Source organism: Cyprinodon tularosa, unplaced genomic scaffold, assembly GCF_016077235.1.
Source record: "Cyprinodon tularosa strain WSP-4 unplaced genomic scaffold, ASM1607723v1 ctg8, whole genome shotgun sequence".
Taxonomy (NCBI): domain Eukaryota; kingdom Metazoa; phylum Chordata; class Actinopteri; order Cyprinodontiformes; family Cyprinodontidae; genus Cyprinodon; species Cyprinodon tularosa.
This window is the reverse complement of record NW_024039562.1, coordinates 3114863-3130565: the sequence shown is the minus strand read 5'-3', so window position 1 is coordinate 3130565 and position 15703 is coordinate 3114863. Positions and strand designations below refer to the sequence as shown.

At 35.4% G+C, this 15703-nt stretch overlaps 1 protein-coding gene across 2 annotated transcripts in view; it reads right to left on the bottom strand.

Moving 5' to 3' along the window:
- The window catches only part of slc12a5b (solute carrier family 12 member 5b), a 41270-nt gene that overhangs the window by 12283 nt on the left and 13284 nt on the right, over positions 1 to 15703 (bottom strand). For both annotated transcript variants that reach the window (XM_038271358.1, XM_038271357.1), the window contains exons 2-5: positions 5208 to 5311; positions 4986 to 5123; positions 827 to 973; positions 521 to 575 (exon numbers count right to left, since the gene is read on the bottom strand). In XM_038271358.1, coding sequence (XP_038127286.1) covers positions 521 to 575; positions 827 to 973; positions 4986 to 5123; positions 5208 to 5311 — 444 coding nt within the window. The remainder of the gene's footprint in view (positions 1 to 520; positions 576 to 826; positions 974 to 4985; positions 5124 to 5207; positions 5312 to 15703) is intronic.

Genomic DNA, 15703 nt, shown 5'->3' with positions numbered 1-15703 from the left:
CAGATTTCAGCAGCTTGTCCTGGCTTATTACTGGCCTCTTGGTTCTTTTCTAATTAAAGCTCTCTTTCCCTAAACTTGCTGTTTGACTACAATTTTAAGTTTTCTGAACAATAGATTGAATTTTCTTCGTTAAGAGGAAACTTTGAGATTTGTTCCTAGGTCTTTATGAGATTGTTTCTTCTCTTATATCCTCAGAAAAATCTCTGAGGCCTGGACAAGACAACTCAATTTATATTAGATCAAATTACACAAGGGAATTATATTTATCAATTAGATAACTGCTGAAAAAAAATTTGATGCACTAGATTTTAGTTCTGAATAAATAGGGTTTCAAAATGCATGATTACCACATTTTTAGAATTTCTTTTGTAAAAAAATATAGAAAACTCGTTTTGTTGATCTATTATATACAATCCCCATAATGTGCATTGAAGATTGTGATGTCATAAGATGTAGAAAACTTAAAGGGGCAGGGATGTTTTTTTTAAGGGGCTGCACATGCCTGGACATAAACCCTTACCTGGTACAACTCCATTTGTTGCAATGGCACTCATAGAAATGGCTGTGAGCATGGTCTGAAAACAGCAACAATAAAAAAGAACACGTTTTATTTAGTCTCACTGAATGAATTAGAATTTTTTCCATAGATATTTAAATAAAATGCTGGATATGGACATCTGCAGGTTAAGTGTACTGTCAGAAAAAAAAAAATGCTGTAGTTTTATGGATAGAAAATGTTTCCCAAGTGTTACTTGTTTTAAAAAGAAAGAACTTTTCCATCAGACAACAGATGTACCACAGCATGAACATCTGCAGTTTAACATACCGTAGAGCAACACATAAAGACGATTATGAACGAGCCGAAGACTCCTCCAATCCCGACCATCCATGTCATCCTCAGGAAGAGGATCACTCCAAAAATATTCTGGATGCACGGCAAGTAGACTCCCATCAAAGTGCCCAGCTGGGGGGCCTGGAAAGAGCACACCGTAAAAAATGTGGAAAATTAAAGTCAAGTGTTTTCAGGTGTTGTACTTATATATGTCTGATATTTCACAAAGGATTGAAATGATAAAAATGACATGCTTCTCTGATTCCGATCCTCTCTCCAGCTGAGCTCCAGGGATCATATAAGACATTATGACCAAGCCAAGCACAAATGTGGGCAAATGTTTTTATTGCAGTTATGATCTCATGTATTGTGAAAATACCAAATGTTGACAAACTATTTCTGACATTTTGTTTTAATAAAAGCAATTATCTTATGTGCTTTTTTTTTTTTAAAGTTCTGGATGTTCATTGTAAAATAAATTGAACAAAGTATCTTTCATGTAAAGCTTTTGGAATGTCTATTTGTGAAAAACAATATTATTAATGCCAAAAAACTATATTAATACCAGCCAAGAGCTTTGATAATTAGTCAGGGCAATGTGGTAGTAAACAAAGCTTTAATAAGAAAGTTTAACACTTATTGACAAGTAATTTAAAAGAGGCTTAAATATAATCTAACCAAAGGGACCTTTTTTTCCATTTAGTTAACTAAAAAGTGAAAAAAGAAGATACTCATATTTTAGAGGCACATATGTATTATGTACATGGATAAAAAGAAATCAATACAATTCAGTGTTTCCCTTATGCATATTAATCAATACCACATCATAGTAGAACCATGGATGTCCCTTAAAATATCCTGCTGTAACTTGTACTGAATTTGCTAAATGTTTGGGCCGATGCGTTTTTTTAAGATATCGCTTTATCTTAAAATAGCAGGGAAACAATCTGGATGCAGTGTTTTGGGAGGTAGCAACAGTCCAGGCTTACAGAATAATTAAATATCCATTATATCTAAAGAACACATTTTGAATTAAGCCTCCTCCGCGCACAGTCCCAAATTTGGATTTACTATCTATTCGATTGGTTCAGATAATATTTGGCATTAACGCTGTATTTTAAAAATCCTCAAGGCTGTATTGTTGGTACCATTTTTTATTCAATATTTCTTTCTTAACCCTATCTCAAAGCATTTAGTACTATAATATCTCTTATATAATAATATAATAATATCTAACTACTTATTAGACATGAACAGCGTAGACTCCCATGTCATAAGAGACCTTTTCATGCTATGTCATAAAGACCATTGGTCTTGTTTATAAAACTTCCGTTTATAAAAAACAGGGCCTGAAATTTGTGTTGGCTGACTTCAATATAATTTAATTTAACTCAGTTTAATTATATAAAACCAATTCACAAGAGCTACTCTCAAGCACTTTACAAACAATTCAACAAGATCACCCAGGGTTTTTGCCAGAGAGAGAATCAGACATGCATAATATGTTTGAAATGGTAGGTGGCTCTGTCTAGGAAAGAAACAAGTGAAGCAGACAAGCTCTGAGCTAGTTTTGTGTCAAAGGGATTAACGAGAGAAAATACAGTTAGATCCTGTTTTCTCTGGTTATTCTTTGTTGCCCCTAGTGCCCCGTTTTATTTCCCCATAGTTCCTTTTTAGTTGCTAATGTCCACACCTGCTCCCTATCAAATGATTAGCCCATTCATTGTTTGTTTCTCCCATAAATACACCCTCTGTGCAGTTTCTCTTTGCTGAATTTGGTTCATTGCTATGTATGCTCCTCCCCAGTGTCTCCTTGTTTTGGTTCCTAAGCTCCTTGCCTGTTCATTCTGGGTTTATGCTTTTGTTGCCACTAACTTCATTAAACCTACAAGAAACCTTCTCTGCTTCTGTCTCGTCCTTTACAAACATTCACAAAACCTGACAGTTATTGTGATTGGCTAACACTGAACCTTTGCAGGCACGCACCTAGAGTCACTTTACCCAATCACCTCGAAAGCTTCTGCTGAACAACTCTTCTTTCAGCAGATTTGATGGGAGCAGTCCCAGATTAATAATGGGCAGAACTAAACCTGAGTGCTGGATCATCAGTCTGGCTTGCCAAGTCACATATACTTTGGAGACTGGATAAATTGGTGACACACATGGTGAAGTGGGGAACAGAAGCCAGATGGCACATAACTCTCCTCAGAAATTTCATTTTACTTCATCATACCATTTACCATTACCATTATGCACTACTAGGCAGTTGCCTAGGGCACCAAGTTCTTGGGGGTCCTTATATGTATGGTTAATACAACTATTCCTTATTTGAGCACATTAATTATTTTTTTGATAAAAATCCTTTTGCTAAAATGCCATTAGAATGCTTATAATATTAAGTGTGTCTCAGACCCTTCAGTGTCCACATTGGATCACTCCATTTGCCACACATGTTTATAAAGCTTTAAACAGAAAGCAGCAAACCATTTAAAAAAAAGGACGATGCGAAGAGTAGTGTTGCGAACTTAGTGCTTTTGTCGCTATAATTAGTGACTTTTCAGACTCCTATTATAGTACTATTATTTCAAAAAAGCGCCTAGTGCCAAATCTAGCGACTTTTTTCTGCTACTGGAGTCTTTGGCGACAACATATAAAAGCACTGAACTCTGCTGTCCAGAGCAAGAAGATTCGTAACCCCGCCTCCTGCTCTCCTCTGTCTGCTCTCCTCTATCTGCTGTCATGATTCATGCAGCTATTATTTCCTACAAATGAAAAATGGAGAAGAGATAAGCAGATCATGGCTTGTCTACAGTGAAAAGAAGGACTGTGTTATTTAATTTTGCCGTCGCCTTTTTCAAAACACAGAAAGGAGCAATCAGCTAAGTGAGCTTAGTGCGTGGCAAAGATCTTTAATTCCTTTTGAGAAAGCATGAAAACTCAGCTAAGTACAAAACATATAGAGGAAAACAACACGAAAATGGACAAGAAGAGAGGGACAAAAACGTAGAACAAATAATGTATGTCTATTGCATTAAAATTTCTGTATCTGTATAATGGGTCTGTTTTATGCGCTATCTTCTCAATTCAGAGGGCCCCCTGGCTGTCTTTGCTTAGGGCCCAATATTTCCTATATCTGCCCCTGCATATATGCTTGCATTGCTGTCACACACCCAAAAAAAGGTTTATAAGCCAGGTTAAATTGCAAATCTGCATAACATTTAAACATTTCTTCACCTTTACATTCCTCTCTCTGATAACCAACAGCTTGAGTCATAAGAGTTCAATATACAGAACAAGTTGTAAGGAATATACATAGATTGCTCTAAAACATTTAACATACTGGTATCTTAAATGGTGGTAATGGTGCACAATGGATGCTTTAAATAATAATATAATTATTATTAGGCGAGGTCTAATTTCCAGGGATTACCAATATGTCTAGGCCAATGATGATGAATTGCTTATCAGCTGATTAGACTCCCTAGTGGTTGCCATTGGTAATAAATAGATAGCACTGATCAGCTGGCTTCATGTGGTGCTTTGTATGGATCATTTAAGGGTAATTGTAATGAGCCTTGGATGCAAACTTGGATGCAACAGCTTTTACTGTCTGAAAAGTTGTACAAAATGACAATAAAAGTTGTCTAAGTCTAAGCTGTGATCTAATGTATAGTGAAAATTTGCTTGATTATATTTTTCAACGTCGTTTAAGCAATTATCAGTTGTTTGGTGAATGTACACTTTTAGTACGGGTCCTATGCAATATAAAAAAAAAAAAATGAGATTCCAGAACTGAACAAATGGAGGCGGTACTACTGTAGCTTCTCTCCTCCTGCAGTCTGGAACATTCTACGTAAAAACATGAGAAGTGCAAAAACTGGCTCATTTAAAACAGGTGTGAAAACTTTACAGTTTTATTCTCCAAGGTGAAATATTACTTTATTTCTATCATATCCTTAATAAACACAAATGTAATATTATTATTTTCTGTATTACTTGGAAACCTTTTCAGCAATTCAGTAATAGCAAATTGGAAAAGGTAATAACAATATCCAGGCAAGAATAATTTAGAAAGATGTTGATATAAAGTATGAGATAAATAATAAAGCTGTGAAAGGATTTCGTTCCCACTAATACTACGGTAGTGTTCTACCTTTACAGGTTTTTTAGATGGCCTAGCCCCCTCCTCATTCTCAGCCTCTTCATGCTCTTTGCTGCCAGTCGGCAAGTTGGAGTAGTTGGCCAGAGAACTGAGCAGAGAGGAAACCATTGGACTGGTATCAATCTCCTCCTACATTCCAAACAAGAACACATCAGTGAAAGCTGTTAATTTTTACTTAAACAATTGTTGCTGGTTACTCAGGGCAACCCCCACCTCAAATAGAGCCATGCTCTTGCTGTCGTATTGCTGACTCTTTTCGATATCCAAGGATGCGCTGCTGTTGATGAAAGGACTGCTCTCTCTGGGGTGTCCATCACCTGAAACATGGAATCAATGGCTATCATGATGTGTATTGATTCTTCATTCCCTATAGAAATACAATATAAGATTTATTAAATTTTTCTTTACCTAAATAGGTTACTGGATGAGAGATACTTTATAAGCTTCAACTGAGATCCACGCAGATGCTTAAATAGGTTTTATTTTTCTAAAGTAATTTGGGGTACATATTTTCTCCTGTTCTTTTCATCCCAATCTGCCATTGTTTTTAGTGTACTCTTGGCTAACCCTTATTAATCCTCATTTGAACTGGAAAGGAGATAGCGTTGAGTCATGGAGTCAAACTTTCTGCATTCAGCCACGCTCCAGTCTTAAATGCTCTAGAACAGGAAACTGCAGTAGACCTCTCTGTGGTTCCTCCTAAGTATCATGACCTTCATCTGTTTTTTAGTAAGTCTAAGGCTCTCTCTCTCCAGCCTCACTGCACATATGACTATGCTATTGAGCTGCATCCTGGAGGTCCTCTTCCCTCCAGTAGGTTGTATAACCTGTCCAAACCTGATAGAGAGAGTATGCAGAAGTACGTTAATGAGTCATCAATGAGGTAGAGTCGTAGATCATTCTAGCTGCTGGAATTATGCACACCTATACCTCACTTGTTGGAGCATTTTTTTTCTTTGTTGGGAAAAAGGATGGATCACTAAGACCTTGTATTGACTACAGGGGCCATAAACCCTTAGGTCATTTTGAATATCTTTAAATCAGTTTTTATTCATATACCTTGATGACATTGTGAGTTTCTCCAGGACCTTATCTGAACATAAAATCCACATGCCTAAAGTTCTCCAACGTCTTTTAGAGCAGTGATTCCCGACCGGGGATACTCGCACCCCTAGTGGTGGGTGAGTGCATTGCAAGAGTACATGAAAATATTTTATTTTTTTGGTAGTAAAAATAAAATAGAGCTGCAAACTTTTTTGCTTTGTGAGGATCTAGTTACAAAATTAAAAAAGCTTTTATCAACCAAAAAGTGTTTTTCTTATATCTTTCAGTTCTCCTTCAGCTTTGACACACATCAAAACCAAGCAGAGGAACAGACTGGATTCATTTGTACTTCTTTGGGGGCCAAGACTACTCAGTTCAGGTTTTCCTCTCCAAACAAATGGTTGATCCGAGTGCATGAACCTGGAGCTTAAGGCATGAACCTGGAGCTTAAGGCATCCCTCCACTGCCTCTATCAGAACATTATGGAGTACTCAATTGCCTTTGCTCAAATATGCATATCATTTTCAAACTTCTTCTGCCACTAATCTGACTCCATTTGAGTCCTTTCTAGGATATCAAGCTCGCCTGTTTCCATCTGATGAGCACGAAATTGTAGTTACCTTTGTCAAACACCACATTCAGTGCTGCAAACCGGTCAGTGGAAGCAAATCTACGTCTGCCCGATCAGAGAAGGATTCCAACTCCCCAGTACTCACCTGGACCAAAGGTTTGGCTATGAACAATGTTAGGATCTTTGGGTTTTTGCTGTTTTTCTGATGTGACTGAGCTTACTGGAAGCTCCAGGAAGCTCCTTCCTGCAACCCATGTTGCAGCACACCTCAATCAAGATGATAACCCTGTATATAAGGAGGTGAAGGATCGTTACTCTTCACCGGATGATTACCCCTGATGGTATTCCAGCCAAAGACCTAAACTAGGAATATCCTTCTTGTTAAAATATGTCTTGTTGTGAATCTTTTTTAATGGGTTATTGTTACAGACAACCAGTGAATCTCCGATCTTCATAGAAAAAGTCTCACTGTGTGCAGGAGTTCTCAGTCTTCATCACCTGCCTGCCTGCTCTCCACCACAACACTTCTTACAAGTACCAATGTTCTCGAATATCACCCACATTCTCTTGGACTTCTGGGGTGCAGTCTTCAAAGCATGCTAAATAAAACCCCTACAGATCTATGCTACCTACCCTTCATCACTTAAATAAGCAAATCCATCAGTTATCAGTTCTCATCAACCTGATCAGTCCGATTTCTCCTCTCAGACCAACCAGAAAGTTCAGCTGACTTCCTGCAGTTCTCCACTTCCAGATTATTGTTGCTTTTTTGTAAATAAAATGTTAAAACTCACTGGTCCTCCGTGTGATTGTGCATTTGCCTCAAAAAACTATAAACGACAGGGACACATTCAGGTACTGTAATTTGTTTTTAAACGTACCCATCATGTCTGAAAAGAATCACTTTTCACATGGAATAACCTCAGAACATGTGGGAAAATACTCCCTGGGGATTATAAATGTGGAGATTTGTAGCCATACTAGACTGCACCTCATATGGAGAACGCCAAACACATAGTATTTGCAACAATGATTTATACCAACTGTGGGAAGCTGCGGATGCTTGACAGGACAAGAAATGATGCATGTTTGAGAAATCACATTCAAAATGATGTAAGATGTAACTCATGGGATCACATAGTAATTTCAGACAGCTTTTACTGTGATCCATCTTAAGAGTATTAAAACTGACTTAATAAAAATAGTAGAAGGGTTTTAGCAGAGTAGAAGAGGAAACAGCGATACTACCGTAAGCTCATCACTAATTAATTTCTCAGTTCTAAGCTTTTAATACAAGGTTTATATGAATAAGAATTCTGAAATTATTTGACGTAACCTAACATATAAACTTATATGATGTAAAGTTCCTCTTTCTGTCTCCAGTTTAGGATCTTTAGTTTTGCTAAACGTGTTACTTCTTGTGAAGTTTATTCTCCTGTCATTCTCTCACATTAGTTCCCCTAAGGTACTTACACATCTGGTAACATCTGCAATCAGTACACCTACTTTGAACAAAGTGTTATTGAAAAGTAGTTTTATTATTTTGTTCTTTTTCCTTTTACTAAATTAATAGTATTAAGACATATTACTTCTATGTATAATTTCCTTGTTCCTTCTTTTATTATTTTCTACCTGCTGACCTTATCGAGCCATTTGGTAGTCAAGTGAATATACAGTAGAAAGTAACTATTTTTAATGAATATATTTTTTCTGTTTTAACTTACTGTAAATACATTAGTTGCTCTAATTATATGTTTAATTTTTTTTATATTGAAAAAACAAAACCAAAAAAAACTATTAGAAATGCGTCTTTTGCTTGATTTTTTAACTTTGGAACTATGTTTTTCCTTTGTATATAATTTTAGTCTTGAAAATACCGGAATGTAAATATTATTTATATTTTTGTCTGTTAAGATATATAAATTTTCTTTATATTGATATATTAGAAATGTGCTATTTATACTCAAATACAACTTCTACCTACTCTTTTTCCTTCTGCTCCTTAGTACTCTCCCTGGTTTTGTTTACTCAGATTTATTTTTATTTTTTGTTAAATTACCCGATTCTTCAATGTAAAATGTAAATTATAAACACAACAAAAGTATTCAGGATAAACACCCATCTGGCAGTGGAGGGTATTTGTTATGGAAGAAACTTTGACATTCTTAACCCTGAGTTTGGAGAAACTTCTGGAGAGAAACATAGAACTAAACATGTAATAATTTTATTTTCCTTGCTTATTTTTTTGCTATATTCCAATTTTTATTAGATTTTATTAAATTAATCTCTGCCCCCTCATATTTCAATTATCAAAAATCTTAAATATTCCCTTCTCTTTAGCCAGATTTTAGCAATACACACACAGTTTTAAAAGATCTCTGTATTTTAAGACAGTTTTACACATGTTTTTCTTCAGGTCAAAACTTTCCAGGATATGGGTTCCTTGGCTCTTCTGAATAGTACAATGACTCTTGATAGTAAAGACACTCAAGCAAAAACAGATGCACTTATCATGGCAGTTCCTTCACATCATTTCGTGGAGACAGAAGTTATGCTGAGCTAAGGGCAGAAACAGCTAAAAATGCCTTTAGTTTAAAAAAAAAAATTTTTTATCACAGTGATCTGCTGGACTGGAGATGCTATACATCTCCTAAACATTGTTAAGCAGATTTGAATAAATCTCTCCAGTTACAAGATCAAGGACCAATAGAGTAGCCAACAGCTGATGATGATAATGATGATGAAAATTATGCTGTCATGCTGTTATAGACCAAATTGTATACGGTCTTTTAACTCATAAGAGCCATTTTATATTTTGTTGTTGAGTAACATCTGGATGCTCAAAGCAGCACAGCCAAGTCACCTCTCGAATTCCCAAAGCTGCAGCAGCATTACCGCTAATCTCTAAAGTAAAGGGGAAACTCAAAAGCCAGCCAAACTGCTCTGACAAAGCTGGTAATCCTTTCAACCATTGATGGCTTTAAAAGCACACATAGCCTGTTAAACTATAATTTTTTTTGTTTTGTTATTGTTGTATTCTTTAGCTCATTAATATGTAGAAGCATTTCCTGAATAAGGGTCCAAAACAAAAAAATAAATCTTTAAATTTAGAAAAATGTAGGACCATTGATTAATTCTTTGTAACAAAGTAATTTTTTTAGTGTGTTGATCAAGTGCATAATTCTGCACAACAGTGTGTGGCCTTTTAAATCTGTATTTTAATCTAATTCCTGCTCTTAGCTTTGAATAAAATCTGCTTTCTCATGAATACAGTTTGATGATTCTTCATTAAATACATGCACATTATATTGTGCATGTCTGTGTATTTGCGTGAAAATAATTTCTATTCTCTACCCCATAAGCTATAAGGAAACAGGATTTAATTTCTATTTAGGAAGTTAGCTGGTATACTCATAGAAGTAAGTACTTCTTTCAAAAGTTTAGAATACTCTAGAAATAAGAATTTAAACAGTCTCACAGCAAAATAAAAACAAACTGAATCCTAGATTTGGTCTTTGTCACCAAAAGCAATATGAGATAACTGTCTCTGCAGTCAGATGTTAAATGTCATAGTGCAGTCAGCCATGAATACTTGTTAAATTAAAGTCTAGGCTTCGTTCTTATTGCCTCTTGATTTTGTCTGCCATTTGTGAGGAAGTGAGACGACACTTTATAATTTCAGAGTGCAATAGTGGTTGATGCAGTGGTGAAGGGGCTGAATTAAGTTAAGGTATGAAGCAACATCACAGCTCTAGTTCAATACCTGATCTATCAGACAGAAACCTTCTCATGTAATTAACATGGAACTATGTGTCGTGAGTCCCCTGCATTGAAAAAAGTAAACATTAATAACTTTTTTTCCACCACAGATTACTTAAACCTTTTATAAGCAAACAACCTGTATTAACAATGCTGGCTATTTTGTTTTTGTATCTCTCTGACAGTTCAAATGCTCCTGATGGAAGACCATTACAGGATTTTACATTAAGGCTTTTGGACTGCATGATGAAAAAGGAAAAGCCTCAGCTTTATTTTCATAAAGATACTAAAATGATCAAACAGACCTATCCCCATCAGCATCCTAATCCAACATCAAAAAGTTGGATGCATGAGACAGAAAGAGAGATAGAGATGGCGATTGGGGGGGTCAAGTAAATCTGATGGGGCTTTATAGATCCCTGTTTATTCCATAACTGTCTTGCAAAACAAATTCTTCAAATCTTAATTTATGCCCTGTAGTTTTTGGGATTTGTATTACATACATAGGTTGTGTAATCAGAAATTATAAAAAATAGTAAACACAAAATTTTTTGTAAATTTCTAGACTGATCGGAAGAACTCTAATAAACTGATAAGTGCATTTTTAAAATCGAGTAGATTTGTATCGCAACTGAATGACGATCAAAGATAAACAGCTCACTTATGTGGGAGAAAAACTAATATAAAGATTGTTTGTTCCTACTTTACAAAATCTGATTTGAAGGATTACAATGAATCCCAAAATAGCATCGCAGACTGTGGCAAGAGCACGGAAGTGCTGTGAAGGTGCATACAATAAAATTACAAATATTTAGGAGCTATGAATAATCGATGGATTAATTAATCAATGTGTCCCTTCTCACTAGGGGAATGAACAGGGCAGGCCTAAAGGATTATTCTATTCTATTCTATTCTATTCTATTCTATTCTATTCTATTCTATTCTATTCTATTCTATTCTATTCTATTCTATTCTATTCTATTCTATTCTATTCTATTCTATTCTATTCTATTAACTACTAGAAAATACTTCAAATGACATATTGCCATATCAATATCTGTGTGTCCATTGTCAGGTTAAAAGGTTAAAAAATATAAATATTTTAAGGATAATAAAACACACCACTCATTATTTTTCACATTTATGTTTATAATTTGATGACTTTTAAAGTAATCTGATACAATATTCTAAACTTAAAGGCTGTATTTTCTGTAGCTATGAACATAAATCTTCATAATGAACAGAATTAAAAGCTGGAAAATGTGCGTCTGTGTTTCATGTAGTAAACTGAGATAAACTTTTTCATATTGTAATTTTTCAGAGTTCACCATCCCACTGAGGATCGTCTGTACCAGAGTGAGGACCTGTTATTTTTATTTTTTGTTATTACACTATTACAAGTACAGAGCAATGCAATTAACTGTCTGCATTTGACCCATCCCCTTTGGGGAATCTCTGGATTCCAAGCACAATGCCCTAACCACTAGGCTATCCTTCCTTTACTTTTTTACTTGGATTTAAACCCTGGATTTAGAGGTATTATCAGCGTTAGGACATAGAAAAGGTAAAAATGACTGAACATCAATGAAAGTCAGCGGAAGTCAACACTCAATCCTCACTTCATATAGCAAGATGAGGATGCATGTACTTAGGCTCGTGCAAGTCTGGTTGTATCTTCAATCAACAGGAATATGTTGATATTTTGAGAGCCTGTCCTGTTTGAACGGATTCCCACTCCATCCATCCTGCCCGGTGAAATCTCATTGGGTACCCGTTCTCTTTCAATGCAAAGCAAAGCTGCACAATATATCTGGGTGCTGAGTTTCCTACCCCTGAAGGCAAACCTTTTTTTTAACAGCAAGATACCTATGAGATATACTCAGATATTTCATTATAATGAAGGATTTGTAGGAGGTATTTTCAGTTTGTCTGAGAGCCTCAATGTTGTTTTTACTTTTTAACTTTCCCTTTAGGTATCAGCAAATATAGAAATGACTAGCTTTCCCTTTAGGCACTAAAGAACTTGCCCCATAAACAGCCCATAAACCCAGTGTGCCCCACATTTATATTTGTTTCATTAAATATAACCCTTTGGATTCAGACGTTTTTAAGTTCCAGACAAATATGACTACCTTTTAAGCAGCATGTTACATGCAAAAAGGTTCATGCACATGGTAAAACATTTTTAAGACAACAGCCAATATTGTGATGTTCTTTAGAATTTGTTTGCATATGGTATTTTTTTTAGCTCTGGCAAAAAACAATCTCCGTCTTTAAAGTGCTAAACCCAAGTAAATAACGTTAACATCTGCTTAACATCTACAACCTTTGCTCTAAAATGCTAGAAAGACCTCAGTTCCTGTACATGTATATCCTTGTTTTTGAGCAAAGTTATTCAGTCTAGTACCTGAGGGCATTCTAAATCATCTTTGTCTGTCCAAGGAGTTTAGTTTGAGTTCATAACTCTCTTATAAAAAAAAAAACCTAAAGGTAGGCAAGAACTCAAAACAGACATTTGTTTTACTTTATACTTTTGCATGCTGGGGAAACACTAAACTGTTCGCAAATATGCAAAAGTACATGAGATGCACTTTTATTATGCAAATATAGAGAATAACCTTTAATGTGTTATCTTGATGTATGAGTAGGCACCCATCGATTAGTAGTAGTTCTTATCCCAGTGGTGTACTGAAAACAAACTAGTCCTCATCATCACGAAGACCAATGGGCTGATCATCAGCCTCAGGAACAATAAAATAGATGGACATCAATGTAGAAACATTTTTAGCATTCTGCTGTCTGGTTAAACGGATGTGTTTGGCCTGACTCGACGTAACAACCCAAAGAGCTGATAATAAAAGGCCCAGCAAAAAAATGTAAAGGTCATCAATACTCACCAGAAATAATAATAATTTCCAAATGTGAATTAATTTTTCTGCAAATCCTGAAATTTGTTTTTGTCAAACAAGTTTTTTTTGTTCTTTTGCTTACTCTTTTCTGTTGGGATATAAGCTCTTACCTATACAGAACACATCTATATAATCTGCAAACAAAACTAAGGAGATTTTTCATTTAATTCCAAAAAGCAGGAAACAGTTTAACAATCTATTATTTTAAACACCTGTTGTCAGGCTGAAAATGAAGAATAATACTTTTATCCAGTCAAATGAGAGTAAAAACTAAACTTAAAAAAATAAAATCTGAAATAGGGAACATATATGTGGCAGAAAAGATTTGCTGCACTAAGGCCATCACACAGTGAAACATGGTGGTGATAGGATCATGCTGGTGGATGCTTTTCTATTGCAGGGACATTTCAAAGCTTTTATAATGTATAGGATGACAGTAGTTGTGTTTCCTTTCTAATGGGATGTGAAGATATATATATACATGTTTAAGCTAAAAGAAGTAAAGAGCTAAGTTAAAGCTGCAGCAAAACCTATTGTTCATATTGAAGAAGTATATGCTATTTATAATCTAAGGATGGGCAGCAAATTTACTATTCACAGGTGTTAGGCCAAAGTTCGCAGAGGGGAGGATGAAATCTGTAGATAAGAGGGTAGAATGACCTTGCTCGCACACACACGCAGAAAAAGCTGATTAACAAGGTAGAAGCAGAAAGGCAGGAAGCAACTCCACACATGGAGATAGGAATGTAGGGACTATCATCATTCTGTGGGACTGTCTGTGTGAAACTGTAAGATGTTCCCCTATGAAGATAATAAAAAGAGCTGGTGTTGCAGGGGGGGGTGAGAGTTACTGTTCGCAGATGCGTGCTGCTGACGCTCCTCTCCCTTTGCAAAGGCGAATCGAAGCTTTGTTGTCCAGGATGTTTTTGTAACACTCCATCTCAGTTAAGTTACCTGCACTTGATTTAACGGACCCGGGGGGAAAATCATGACGGTGTTTTCAACAGGTGCAAATCTTTAGCAAATAAAAAAAAAATGAAAATGCTATTTTAGACGTGGTTCATCCACTTGATTAAATTAACTAGGCCATACAATGTGCAACATCTTAATACGGTGATCTTACGATCTTTAACTCTACTGTAGTGCACAGGAAGTAGAGTGACCAAGCTAGCATGGACATCAGATCAGTTATGGACCGAGGTTTTAATGAATTTATTTATTATATTAGTTAAGTTTAAAGATGCTACCCACTACCTCAAGTGAGCATTAAAACTTTTTTTCTTCGAAATTTAGTAAGTTGATTTGAAGTTTGCTGTTTCCATCAAAGTCTTTCTAATGTGATACTTCAAAATGTGCTTACAAAATGGTTGATGGAATTATTTACTGTGCAAATTGCAGATACAACAAATATCTCTGCTAATGTATCTTTTTAAGAAATAACCTGACAACAAACATACTACAAATCATCAAAGGAACACCAGAGAAACAAAGCGGTGACAGTCTCATGCCCTGGGATAATGTTTATGGGACCTTTGGATATATTTCTCAAGTAAGAGTGGCCAAATATGCATGAGACTTTAAACTTGTAAAAAGCTTTGTTCTTATATCACTACATGTTTGACAACCAGGTGACGGAACCTTTGTTCCTAAAGAAATCAAATTGCCCCCCACAGTCTGCTACATTTATAAAGACACTTTTGATAATCTGTGAATAAACTAAGAAGACAAGAAACAGTTACTGTACTGCAAAAAACCTGAAACATAAATAAGTATTTTCTCCTTAAAATAAGTATTTGTTCTTGAATTAAGGACCCAAGTGAGACACCTTTGCAATGGAACAAGACAATTTACATAAAAAAAACAAAAAAAAAAACGATTGCATTGTCTTAGTCAGTCGCACATGATATATTTATCTTATTTTAAGAGTAAAAAAATAAAAATAAAAAATCTCATTCCATTGACAAATCATCTCATTCAGTTTTTGCAGTGTAGAAAAAGCTTCTGTATGGACTTTACCCACTTTCTCCTCAGCACCCAATTACTTATGAATATGTCCGGTATAGACGTAAATCTTATTTGCATTACATTTTCTCTTATGAAAGGAAAAACACTACTTTTGTTATTCATCTGTACCATATAGTATTGAATAAAATATACTACATATCTGAAAACAAATTTACACTTTTATTCTCAAATATACCGCAACCAATATGTTACCTATAGAAACTTCTACAAATACAGATATGCCGTTGATGTTTGAAAACAGTAAAAAGATAAGAAATGATAAGAAGTATTTTGCTGTACAAGAGGAATTTTTTGTAGCGAAGCCATTGCTGCTGTTATATTGCATCATGCAGATGAACAGGCAGGGTGGAGATTTGTACCCTTGATGTGACATGGTTATTAAAAATGGACAGTTCATAGCA